The sequence below is a fragment of the Mixophyes fleayi genome, chromosome 1 (assembly GCF_038048845.1).
Source record: "Mixophyes fleayi isolate aMixFle1 chromosome 1, aMixFle1.hap1, whole genome shotgun sequence".
In the NCBI taxonomy this organism is placed as follows: Eukaryota; Metazoa; Chordata; class Amphibia; order Anura; family Limnodynastidae; genus Mixophyes; species Mixophyes fleayi.
In genome coordinates, this window is record NC_134402.1 from 77911123 (window position 1) to 77924098 (window position 12976).

The 12976-nt window shown below is 38.1% G+C and overlaps 1 protein-coding gene across 14 annotated transcripts in view; it reads right to left on the reverse strand.

Moving 5' to 3' along the window:
• The window catches only part of TENM3 (teneurin transmembrane protein 3), a 763547-nt gene that overhangs the window by 103300 nt on the left and 647271 nt on the right, over positions 1 to 12976 (reverse strand). For 7 of the 14 annotated variants that reach the window (XM_075197350.1, XM_075197334.1, XM_075197314.1 and 4 more), the window contains 3 exons: positions 9946 to 9963; positions 8882 to 9028; positions 2714 to 2930 (listed from right to left, as the gene is read on the reverse strand). In XM_075197350.1, coding sequence (XP_075053451.1) covers positions 2714 to 2930; positions 8882 to 9028; positions 9946 to 9963 — 382 coding nt within the window. The remainder of the gene's footprint in view (positions 1 to 2713; positions 2931 to 8881; positions 9029 to 9945; positions 9964 to 12976) is intronic. The other 7 variants (XM_075197322.1, XM_075197306.1, XM_075197387.1 and 4 more) reach the window with 1 other exon arrangement.

Sequence of the window (12976 nt, forward strand, 5' to 3'; positions counted from 1 at the left end):
AGGACTGGCTGGTGAAGCGGCTCGATTACTCTTACCGCTTATTGCTGCTCCGGCAAGATAATTGCGGACATACCTGATTTTCTATCATTGCGATCAGCGCCGATAAAAAAAAATCTTTGATATCGACCCATAAAAGCATATTAACCAATAAGTCCACTGTCCCTTTACAAGCAATGAATTTGCAAGACTGCAGAATTATTTCTCTAAAAGGCCTAATATCACCTAAAGTACTAAATGATTAGTCCATTTATTTACAGTAGCTATGAAAGCTGTCACGCTTTCCACATGTCAAATATCTGGCACTTGCACAGAGAAAAGTATTCTTCCAATTAATTGTGCAGCAATTGGTACATCTGCTGGGAGCAGGAACAGAAAAGATTTAGAGGGGGCAATAAGGAACATTTGTGCAACAACTTTTAATCAACTGCTGTGCCTAACTGCATTAATACTGTTAAATTACCTTAGACCCAGGAGTTCTAGTGTAAATCATCTTCCTTCACACAGCAGGACACTAGGCACCTGCTCTCAGTTACCGCTACTATTTTACATCATTACCGCTTCAGTAAAATACCAGTCAGGCGGATTATGAAATCAGAGCTTCATAATGAATGTTTTCTTGGCAATTTATATTAATAAAAAAATTGGGAGGAAAAAGATACAAAAACTGCAGAAAATAAATATACTTTGGAATATTAAAAGACAATTCCGTCATGATTTGGAAAATTAGTATTCAGCATTGCGCATATTGGTTTTTTTGCATTCAGAATAAATCAGACTGATGTTATTAGCACCTTGCTAGGTAGAGAGGCTGGGAATGGAATACGTTGTGCTACAAGGACATCTGGAACTAAATGTGTTGAAGAAAACAATGGAAACAAAAAAGGAAGAAATGCTTAAGCAGACTTCGAAAAATATGTGTGAAGAGCAGATAGCATTTGAATAAACAGAATACACAATTACTTCAGCGGTGTTTAAACTGAAATGACACCTTAAAATAAAAAAACAATTATTTTGTACTCATGTTACAATCTTTTACTGAAATAGTCAATCATTCAAACTATTCTGTAACTGCGTGTTAATTAATAATTATATATATAATAGTTTTAAAAAGTTGAAACTGTGCACAGTTTGCCTAAGTTTCTTCTGGGCGCCCCGGTTTCCTCCCACAGTCCAAAAACATACTGGTAGATTACTTGGCTGGTGACAAAATTAACCCTAGTGTGTGCGTGGGGTACATAATTTAGACTGTAAGTTCCAAGGGGGCAGGGACAGACGTTAATGACAAATATTCTCTGTACAGTGCTGTGTCAGTGAAGAGAGACAGGTTGTTGTGGTAAGCTTGAGGAGGGTATGCACTGGGCAGGAGAGGGTGCAGTGAGAGTGGATTTTGGTCAAGAGGGAAGATTGTAGGGTGACATAATGAGACTTCATCCTCTGTGAATGGATAGAATTAACTGAGGTTGGATATGGAAGCACAGGAGAGGTGTGGTGTGTGGGATCTGGCACGAGGGAATATCTTGATGACTTGTGTCAATTTTGTCTTTGAAGTTGGTGGCAAAATCATGAGCTGTGAGCATGGAATGGGAGGGGATGTAGGTGGGCACAGAAGTGAGTTGATGGAGAGGAGTTGGAGGTTAGAAGACTGGTTATATATTAGAGAAGTGAAGTAGGTTTGCAGAGTGGTAAGATAAAAGGATGAATTTTTAATTTGTGAAATCAACTTTGCAGTGGGACTGCATTCAGTGGTTCTCAGGCTGGGATTTGGATAGTCAGAGACTATGTCTAGGGCTCAAATATATTGCTATAGAAAGAGTCTACCTGATTGGGGCATGACATAGTAGTTATAGGAGGGAAGAGAGGTTTTTGTGATGATTTAGAGATGAAGAGTGGAAGGGGTGAAGAGTATCTGTATCCCATATACATTATGGCAATCAGCTAGACATTTTGATATGTAAGATTCTATAGATTCTACACTATAATCATCAGATGATAAGATGTCAAATCTACTGTCAGAGTATGATGAAGCAGCCAATGTTATTTCCTGTCTATGGGCCCGAGTCATTAAGAAAAGAAGGGCAAAAAAAAGGAGTAAATGTTCTCCGGTACAAACCGTGTTACAATGCAAGGGGTGCAAATTACTTTATTATTTTGCACATAAGTTATATACTGTCTGTTTCTTCATGTAGCATACAAATACTTGATAGCTTTATTTTTACAATGAAATTTAAAGTTGATATAGGACATGCCCTATCCAACTATAAATCTGTCCCCACATTTTAAATTTACTCCCCACCCCCCCTCCAATGCAACATGGTTTTGACCAGGTGCAAAGTTACTCCTTTTTTATGCTTTGCTCTTCTTAAAGACTCAGACCCTACATGTTTACCATTTATTACCACTATATCACTATACAATGAAGGGTTTCATTCATAGCATTAGCTTATCATGTTATGCTGTATTCAATGCAATTGTTCTCTGGGTAAATAAATTACTTTCATGTTTAAGACTCACCAGTCAGCTTATATACGTGTAATTAAGAGATGCTTACTGCTAGCATTATTATCTGCATTAAGAAGACCAACAGTGCCGCCTTTTTTGGTTTGTATTTTTGGCAAGTGAAGTGTTAACAAAGAGGTTGAAAAATCTAGTTTGCAGGTAACAAACTCTTGCTGTTATTTTGTTCATATTTTTAGTGCCAGTGACATTTTTTTACCTTTTATTGAAAGGGTTGTCTCCAGGTATGACATGGGTGCTGTCAGGTCCTGTGAGGAAGCTGATCCTATCGTAGAAAGACCTGGCAGCCTGCTGGGATGGGGACTGCTGGCTCTGACTGATAATGTCCTGTGGATCAGGTAGACCTCGGCAATACGGCTGATTCTGGCAGGAGCTCTGCAAACAGCAGTCTGGGTCCATGCAGTCGATTAAGCCATCTGCCAGAAGAAAGCAACTTTATTGAATTTATACTCATCACGATTATGTCTTCTTTACTTTATTAACACTGTCAGTGCTCATCTATTTCCATATCGCTATTATTTAGATAGCTGGCGAAATAAGCAAGCAACATTCAGAGGTTATTTGTTTCATGCAGAGTAGCTAAGCTACTTAGAAATACGTCAAAGAGAAAAATACAAGGGGATATAGTTCCTATTTGATGCTACACTCTTTAAAAGATATAAGTCTATTTCAGACTGATGTAACCAAACACTGTAATCTGTTGGGAGTGTCAGTATTCTCCAAGAGCAGAATTAAATGAAACACATACATGAGTCCTTGCTCCAAAGCAGATATAGTGGAGCTATAACAGATCATCCACACTTACTTTTGTTAGATTGTGATTTAGATCTTGCAACGGTGCAGAGTTTAATAAGCATTATCAGTATGAACATCAGCAGGGCATTGTCAGCAAGAGTGATACAGAGCAGTCAAATGCCTACTAATTTAACTTATTAATGTTTTTATTCCAAAACACCGTTTGATACGTAGTCATATGAAACTGGTGCACTACTCTGATGGGTTTAGGACTATAAATAGCAACTGTAACAAAAATTATTGAAACCACTCTATAGTTCTCAGATGAATGATTATAACAAGACATCTTTAGAGTGACATCAAATGCTACCTGCAGAATATCTGTCAGATGTAATAACACCTACACTGTGGGCATGCGATCACAAAGTGAATACCATGTATCCAAACCATGGATAATATGAAATATCCCTATAGGGCTTCTCCTAAAGTGATATAAAGTATCACTTTATGATTTATTACAAAATAAAGTTCACATATTCTCCCGGGCAACCTAGGGTATCGCTCCAGGGGGAAAAATACTTGCATTTAGTAATTCATCTTTGTTAGTTTATAAAAAGCAAATGTACATCTGGCATGTAGTGTGTGGGTCATAAAAACTGCATGAGATTGACACATTCTGAACTAATCAGCTGGAAATGCATTTTTTTACAGGCCTCTCTGCTGACATCAATCAGAGGAAGGATCTCATTTTCACCAGCCAAGATGCAGGGACATACTGTTTGTTATTTTTCTGTGGAGTTTATCAGCAACTTGCCCAAGCGAATGACGGATGGTTATGAATCTGGCTCTGTATAACTGGAGAAAACATTTCTCATTCTTTCTCTGCACATCAGCGGCCTCTATTATCTAGTATAACTAACAGAAACTACTCGCATGGCCCAACTGAGTTCAAGTGAAACTGCTCCGCCACTCTGCTAGTTCATACTTCATTTATTTAACCCACTGGGGTGTATTGAAAGACAAGTTCACATTGAACCCTGGAACAAGGATAGTTCACCCGAGACAGTATATATAGGACTGAGCCTATATACTGCGCTATCATTAGACATTTACAGACTTGGATTTTTCTTCCTTCACACTGACAGCAAAACTATTATAGAAATTTCAAACGGAATTATGCAAAAGAAAGTATTTCACTGTTAAAAGGTGCAAAATTTACACTAAAACCAGTGTAACCTATCAGACATTAGTGTACATTAGACAATGAAAGCAATTGTGAGATTATTTGCAATGGTTTACATGCAGATTTGCATGTACAGTAAATTACCCTCACTGTTGCTTACTGGTAACTTTGTAGGGTTGTTCCATGCTGCTATTAGCACTGGGACATCTAGATTAGTGATTAAAGAACCTGACATACTTCAAGGGCTGCATGTGGGGCCCTCTAAACTTCAAGAGGGCCACACATTAACCTTAATTTCACTAATTGGCAAAAATAACACAATTAAATAAAGAGACACCACATGCCCTTTAAATAGATTCCACACATATTTCCACACACCCTTCAGATTTCTTCTCAAACCATTAAAAAAACCGACTAGCCCCAAAACGTCCCTCACAATGCTCACTACCTCAAACACCCCATATGTCCTTTAAAACTCTATTTACAGCAAAACACTTCTTACACATCCCACAGACCTCCCACTATCCCTCTACTCAATCCTTTAAATGTCCCTTAGACTCAACACAAAATGGTCTTTAACCCTCACTAATCACTCACTGGGAATACTAATAATTTAATAACTGTTACCAGCACTTTGCCTAGAAATTCCTTACCTTGACTTAGGAGGTGTTCATGTGATTGTTAAAGCCAACTGCTCCAGGCCAAGAATAAGATCAAGTTCAGTCTAATTCTCTGTATTATCCCACATGGGCCCACACTCTTATGCTGTGCTTTATGCTGAACTTCATCTGCCCTGCTTGAAGCTTGGTGGGGCAAAAAGCAGAGAGTAAGAGTGTGGGCTGATGAGGCATAAAGCAGAGAATAGGATCAATGAGACAAAAAGCAAGAAATAGCTGGGGGTCCTCGGGGGAAGGCTCGAAGGTTGTTGGTCATCACAATACTAGCCTACACTCCAAGAACTTCCAGGAGACTCATTAATTTGGGGGAGTCCTCCCAGACATACAGAAGTGTAGACCACTCTTTCGGCTCTGGCTTTTCTTTCTTGTGGTGTGGGAAGGGCCTTAATGGGGTCACGAGCAGCGGCGGGTGGGGTCTGATTATGTAAACCATGTCATCACCCAGGTACTTGCCTCTTGAGTAGACAAGTATGTCCATCCCTGATCTAGATGGTCCACCCAGCACATGTGAACTAGGAGAATGTATATTTTGCAGAGGAACACTGTGTAAAAGAGTAAATGTCACATCAAAGTCTAACCTCCTACCATTCTACAACTACTCATTTCATTAAACTGTTAATTATTTTTTTCTAAAAGTGAGGGAACATCAGGGCTGTATTTATTACATATGACACTATTATTATTATTATTATTATCATAGATTTGTAAAGCACCAAAGTGCTCGGCAGTGCCGTACAGTAGGGAAAACAGCACATACATAAAACAAGGACATACAAGGTAGACAAAATAAATGCAGACATGATAACAAAGAGTATGGAGGACCCTACTCATTAGGGAGCTTACATTCTAAGTGGAAGAGGGCACAGCTGAAACAAGAGTATTGCACTATTGTATGTTGGAAGATATATAGATGTAGAGATATATATTTACATTGCACCTGATTCACAGAACTAGGGACAGCAAAGAGACTATTCTGTACTTAGCAAGCAACCCCCTCACTCCACCCAACTCCTTGCACTGGCTGGTGCCTTGGCCGTTTTGTGCTTCATAAATGAGAGCCAGTATATTTTGAGGACTTTCTATTCTCTGCTCAGAAAGCCACAAACTCTTTGTTAAATAAATAAACACAGAGCATGGAGTATTTGTCTGATTCCTTTGATATCCTGTATTTTTGGTAATTGAGCATCTTAATGATATTTATATTTCCTAGCAGAAGTCCCTGATGATAACATGAAGAGATTTATAGGGAAATCTAAACTGTGCAGTAGACTTCATATGTACGTATATATTGAAGACATTATAAAAAGAAAAAAATACATATAGATATACAGATATATATTTGCAATGCTGAATTCTCACTTGAATGTCTCAGCAGATTTGCCCTGATGATTGCCGAGTGGTACTTAAAGTGTGCCGGTAGCACAAGCCGCTTGTTTAAGTAATTGTGCCGAGACACAGCTGCAGACTTATGGCAGGTCATTGGGTGAATCTCCTGGAAGTTTTGCGGCCCCCTGGAGTTTCGGGAACAGCTACAACACGTATCATGGAAATACTTTGCAGGAGCAAATTGTACTTAGGAGATTGGAATTGAAATAAATAAATTCCCTCCTTACAAAGGAATGCTTATATGCCGAGCACAATCCAATCAGCTGCAGCTTCAAATAGCCAGAGCTGTAATCACTAACAACACTCAAGGGCTACTTAAATAAGATGCAATATTCCTGTTTGAAATGCCTTTGAGTGGCATAAATGCCAAAGTGTTCAGTATAAGGTACAAATGTGGCCAGAGAATGCACAAAATATTTTAATGCTTTTGGGAAGACTAAGTTTATAAGTGTTGCATTTTTTACAGAGAATGTTGAGAGGAAAGTGATCAGGAGAATCCTCGGCTGGTTCTTTCCATGCAGTACATGACTTTACAGAGATAGATGCATGTTTTAAGGTGAATGTATTAAATAAGTTTTCTTTATTATTGGACCTAATTCTGTACAGAGAGGAAAGTCAGCACAGCACAGATGGTTCAGGTTCCCCCACGGTCCAGAACCTGAAAGAGATTCATTATCAGCTCTAGCTATTGTATTTATACATTCCCTCTTTTGTGTCCTCAGCCGAACCCAAGTTACCATATTTTCTCCCTGCCTCAGTGTGTAAGTGGAACGGAAGTATTGGCTGAATAATACAACCAAGGGCAAGATTCCAAAGTTTAAGAGTAGTCATATACGTTGCTTACTACACAGCAGTGATTTAACCCTCTTTAACAAGACATACCTTCTTATGTGTACTATTATTCATCCGGCATCTCAGGACCTACTATACGACTTCAATGAGAATTCAAACTTATATGGGGCAGCACGGTGGCTAAGTGGTTAGCATTTCTGCCTCACAGCACTGGGGTACCGAGTTCAATTCCCGACCATGGACTTATCTGTGTGGAGTTTGTATGTTCTCCCTGTGTTTGCGTGGGTTTCCTCCAGTTTCCTCCCACACTCCAAAAACATACTAGTAGGTTAATTGGCTGCTATCAAAATTGACCCTAATCTCTCTCTCTCTCTCTGTCTGTGTGTGTATGTTAGGGAATTTAGACTGTAAGCACCAATGGGGCAGGGACTGATGTGAATGAATTCTCTGTACAGCGCTGCGGAATAAGTGGCGCTATATAAATAAATAGTGATGATGATGATTATATAAAATGTTATGTTTCGAGAGAAAAAATAGTTTTATTTTTGAGGCTGGAGGATGTGTATTTCACATTGCTTTCACCACTGAGCTCCCTAGATCCACCTCAGCCAGAGGTACTGGGAGACCCCAGGCAGGCTTCCTTCAAGCTAAAGGGGCAGAGCAGAGTCAACAGTCCCTGGCTGTTTGAAGGCAAAGTTTTCTCTTAAGCTCTGAACGCTGATAGAAGCTGACAGATGGCTAGGACATAATCAATATACGTTTTTATGTTCAGACTTCCATTAAACACTGAAAAATTACTATGGAGGGTCTGCTAAGAAAATGAGAGAATATATATATATATATATATATATATATATATATATATATATATATTCACAAACATACATAATGTATATAAAGAAAGATAGAGAGTTAGGATTTTACTTTAATCACTTTACTATTAAGTGGTGATTCATGATACTGGAAAAGTAACAATCCTTTTGTGAAGTATACCGTTGCCAAGCAACTTTTCAAGTTTTGCATCCACCCACCAGGGCCCACGGTAAGGTAAATTAGCAGTTATAGTATCTCTTTTTCTTTTCAATTCAGGATAAATTCAGCAGCATTGCACAGATTATCTTTGTTTTTCTGTACTTTTGCATTTACCTTAAAATTGAAATATTCCTTCTAAAACCATAGGTCCGTTACACTCCAGACCTGTTGGTGTTCCAAAGGCTTTATGAGCAACAATGAAGTTCTAAAAAGTCACCGGCATCGCCCTACCTTCAATGCACTTCATTATCATGCTCATATTCCCCGTACAGCAGGTCAAGTACAAAGATGTCAAAATAAGAACAAGCTGCTTTGAAATAAAGCAGGAGCTTAGAGGCATTTGTTCAAAATGTATTTATAAGCGTCAGTTTTAAACTGCAGAAGAAAAAAAAAAAGGGTCAACTGAGGCCCACATCACAGTGTCTGAGATTTAAATGTAGCTGACAAAATAGCAAGTTTCAGTTCTGTAACGATTCGTTTCATATAGCACTTTGGTGCGCTGACAAAATGTCACATCCCCATCAAAGGTAAATACATCTAAACAAAAGGAACTTGGTCTTACCTCCTTCATTGTCCTTACTGTCAGCGCACAATGTTTCCATGGCAACATCGCATCCTGCTCCCCTCCAGCCTGGTTGACACACACAGTGCCATCCATTTTGGTCCAAAGTGCATCTTCCGTTGCTGTTGCAGAGTCCTGGGCAACCTTCTGCCGAGACACAGACATAAGGAGAATATCAAGTGATTTGGGAATCCCACATTGTTCCAACTTCATCAAACAAAACATAGGACACTTACAGGCCTTCATAAAAAGCATAAACACTGTAACAGCACATGAAGAGGAGACAAGTCACATCGCACAGATCATAAACTCTTAAGTAGCCTTTCAAATTAGACGTACTAAATGTTACCAGAGATCTATTTAGCCTGGAAACATATGCTCCTGCTGACCAGATAACATGGCATTTTTTCAAACCTCTTATTCCAGAACAAAGCTAAGCAGAAAACGAATAGTATTTCTGCAGTACAAGACTTTTTTTTTAGCCTTGTTTCCAAATTTGCACATAACTATTAATATATAGGGCATGGTTTCCTTCACTTAGTCAGCCTGGACAATTACATGAGAAAATAGGGTACTTTAATTTCTCACAGACTGACAATATTTATTTGGTCATTTATTTTATTGATCTCGAAGGACAACAGCCTCAGTATATTATCTGGTCTCAGGGTGGTAGTGGCTTCATGTGAATTTACAGTGCTTTCCATAGTGGCACAGAGTACTTGCCAAAAGAAGTCATGACAATACTTTGCGCTGAATGTACATTCCTTTTTAACATATGAAGCAAAAGCTGAGAAAAAAAGTGAAGCAGCTTAGCGACTAGTCTAACAGACATTGGGGGGAATCAGGCTGCAAACGGAGGGGGACAGGACTGACAGGACTTCCCACTTAATGTAGGAGCTGTGCGGTTTTGGTTACTTAGGACGGACAAAATGAAATACCATAGGGACCACAAGAAAAGACATTGATAAGACTCAACAAAAACACGGTAGTGACGTGCTTCAAGACATAGAGCAGAAAGTGAGGTTTTCTTTGTGACAATCTCCCTAAGGCTTTGGCATTTTTACCTTTATATCCTATCTTGTCTGCTTTTATGAGCAAGAAGGGAAAATTTATGAAACAAATTACAATAATTGAATAGATCGGAGTATTAAAAGGTTTCAAATGTCTATATGACAATACATATCAAATTTTCATCATAAATGATACAATATATGAACAATAGTTTGTCTTTTTTCTTGTGACTCGATACTTTTTACATTGAAAACTATTATATAGAGGACCAGTACCCTGGAACTGTACAAACTAATATATAAATGAAGAAAAATTCAATCGCTGCTCATTTACTGTTCTTCATGGGGGGTGTTAATATTCCAATATGGGAACAATTTTATTACATATATTGTTTTTTATAAACGTATGTCTGCGAGTATGGTAGTATGTTGTGTATGTATGTTTAGAGATGATATGTACAGGTGTGAGAGTGTAGTTGTGTTAGGGTCAGTCCCCCCCTGGGATCACAACACAGGTGCACAGATAGCAAGTATACATGGCAGGTGCCATGACACAGGTAACAGAACAGAAGCATTTCACACAATAAGTGGGTTCCAAAATAAAAAGATTATAATAATGTGTTTCCTGTTCTATCATATGTGCCTTCATATTGTCAACAAACTGTGCATGTAAATGACTTGCTGGTTGATAGATTGCTTGCTACTTCTACCTAGATAATAAGCTAGCACACTAGACTCATGGGAGCAGATTCAATACAGCATGAGGTGCCGCTGAATTTGCCGGCTATTAGGGTAAGAAATCTCTGCTCCTTTTTCTGTGCACCTCTATGGAACAAGAGGAAAAAGAGCGGAAAATTCAGCAAAAACTCCGACGCCATGTGTCTCCGTGGACTGCTCCATCTCGTCACCTCCCACCAAACTGAATCTGCCCCATGATATCACATGGTCGCGTTAAATAAATGTAACTGGCTACCTCCTGGAAGCTATTTAAAGTTGCTTTTACCACAAAGCCTCACATTCCATCTGGAATGTGATGGCATAGGTACAAAAGCTGCCTGCTGTGTAAATATGTATGTCATTGCAAAAAGGTTAAGACAATACACATATATAATGTAATCATGTCAACATTATCCACTGTGTGTACTTTATAGCAAAGAAAAAATAGTAACAGGATGGTTTTTAAACGGTTAAAAGCGAAGGTAAGCGCTTGATTTAATTTTACTAACAATATGAAACCTGGCCTGCCAGTTATTAGCAAGGATATTATGTCTCCCTGACTTCAGTCTAATTATTAGCAAAGTTATCTTTGCAAATTGGAGGGCAGAATCTGCTTAGCGAGCAATTTTTAAGGCAAGGTACTTTATAAAACTAAATGTGGCCGTTGCTTTTTTATTTCTTCCTTAAAAATGTGGTTCCTAATTGACTTTTATCCCTGCATAACTTGATACAGAATGTTCTAATGGGCTCCGTTTCCTCTTTATAATTAGGACTTTCAGAGACGAGAGGGCTGCTGTCTTAGTTAACCTGTTCAGTAGGGGATGTGCCATTTGTTGTAGGTCAATGTGACACTAATGGGGAAATTATAGCACTGCCCTTGTATTAGGTGTTTTAGCGATGCATTAAAGTGAAAGTGCTCACCCATTCCACACAGTTTTTGGCACAGACGCTTTAGCGGGTAAAGCGTCCTTTTTTTTATATGGAATTGAAAACTGAAAAATCGTGTAGCAACAAAAGACACAATGGCAACTTTTGGGAAACATGCAGACATGGGCCACATTTATATTAGGGAAAGAGCAATGCAAAGGGTAGAGCAATATTACAGCAGCTCCAAGAAATTATTTCATGGCGGCCATCTTTAATAAGTCTATCAAATACTTTTTCAAGACTATATAAAATTATAGGACTGTTAATTTGCTTAGTGGCATTTTTCAAGGTGGTATTTTTATGAAGAATTATAAATCCATTGCAAATGTATACGCTTACCTGCTAGTATCTCTAATATCAATATAATCCGCTATTTTAGCTTATTTTGGTGACCGAACAAACAGAACTGTAAATTTCTCCTTTGTAGAAGAATGTCTACATTTCCCATGAAAGGGTGGGGTTGTTTTCCGCCATGTTTAAAGATGGCTGCCTTGCAACTTGCCAAGGTGACTTTGGTAGCATTGCTTAAGATTTGTTAAGAGTTCTGTATCAGGATCACTGTTAATCATAATTAAAGAATAGAGCAATTGAACAGACATAAAATTGTTGTGGGTGAGCACATTCATTTTGTCTCCTAAATTCAATTGGTCCTCTCTAGTAATCTGAGAAATTACAAAACATCATTGGGATCTTGTTGGCTTGTTGGCTACTATTTCAATGAATTATACAACTATTTGTGTGGTGTTTTTTTGGGGGGAGGTTGTTTGACTTATTAAGCATCAGTGATAAAGCATGACAGACAGAGGTGATGATTTTTTTACACTTTGTAAGAAAATCAATGATAAAATACTTGTTTGGATTTTCCTCTTAATCATAATACTGGTACTACATTTTGTTTTGGAAAGCTATTCCAGTGCAATATTTCGTGTTGGGAGGTGACAGGTATTTTTTTTGCCAGTGAAGAAATGAACTATTCCTTTAATATTTTAAAATGTTTTCAGAAAGAATAGCTTTTCCTTGCAAAAAAATTAAATAGCGCACTATAATATCCTCTGAATAAGCATCATTATTTTACTAAACCAGAGAAAGGCTAGTTATTTCCCAATAGTATTTATTATAATCCTAAATTAGTATATTATTTACAAATCTAAAAATCTCAAATATAGCAGTAAAATATTCCAAAAAATAAACGGAAATCTAATTATCCACGGGTTGTGGAAAGTTTGCAAGTAAATGCATTCATGGGACTTAAAAATAAATACTAATTTAAACATACTGCAGTTTATTGACCGATTATAGCAAATTAAACTATTAAGGGATTTGTGTACACATTATACACGCCCCTCCTTCCTCTCTTTCTGATTGGTTGATGCCGTGTGAAGGTGAATTGGTTTGGAAATAAATGGAACTGACTGCTTTGGACAAACAGAAAGGAATGCAG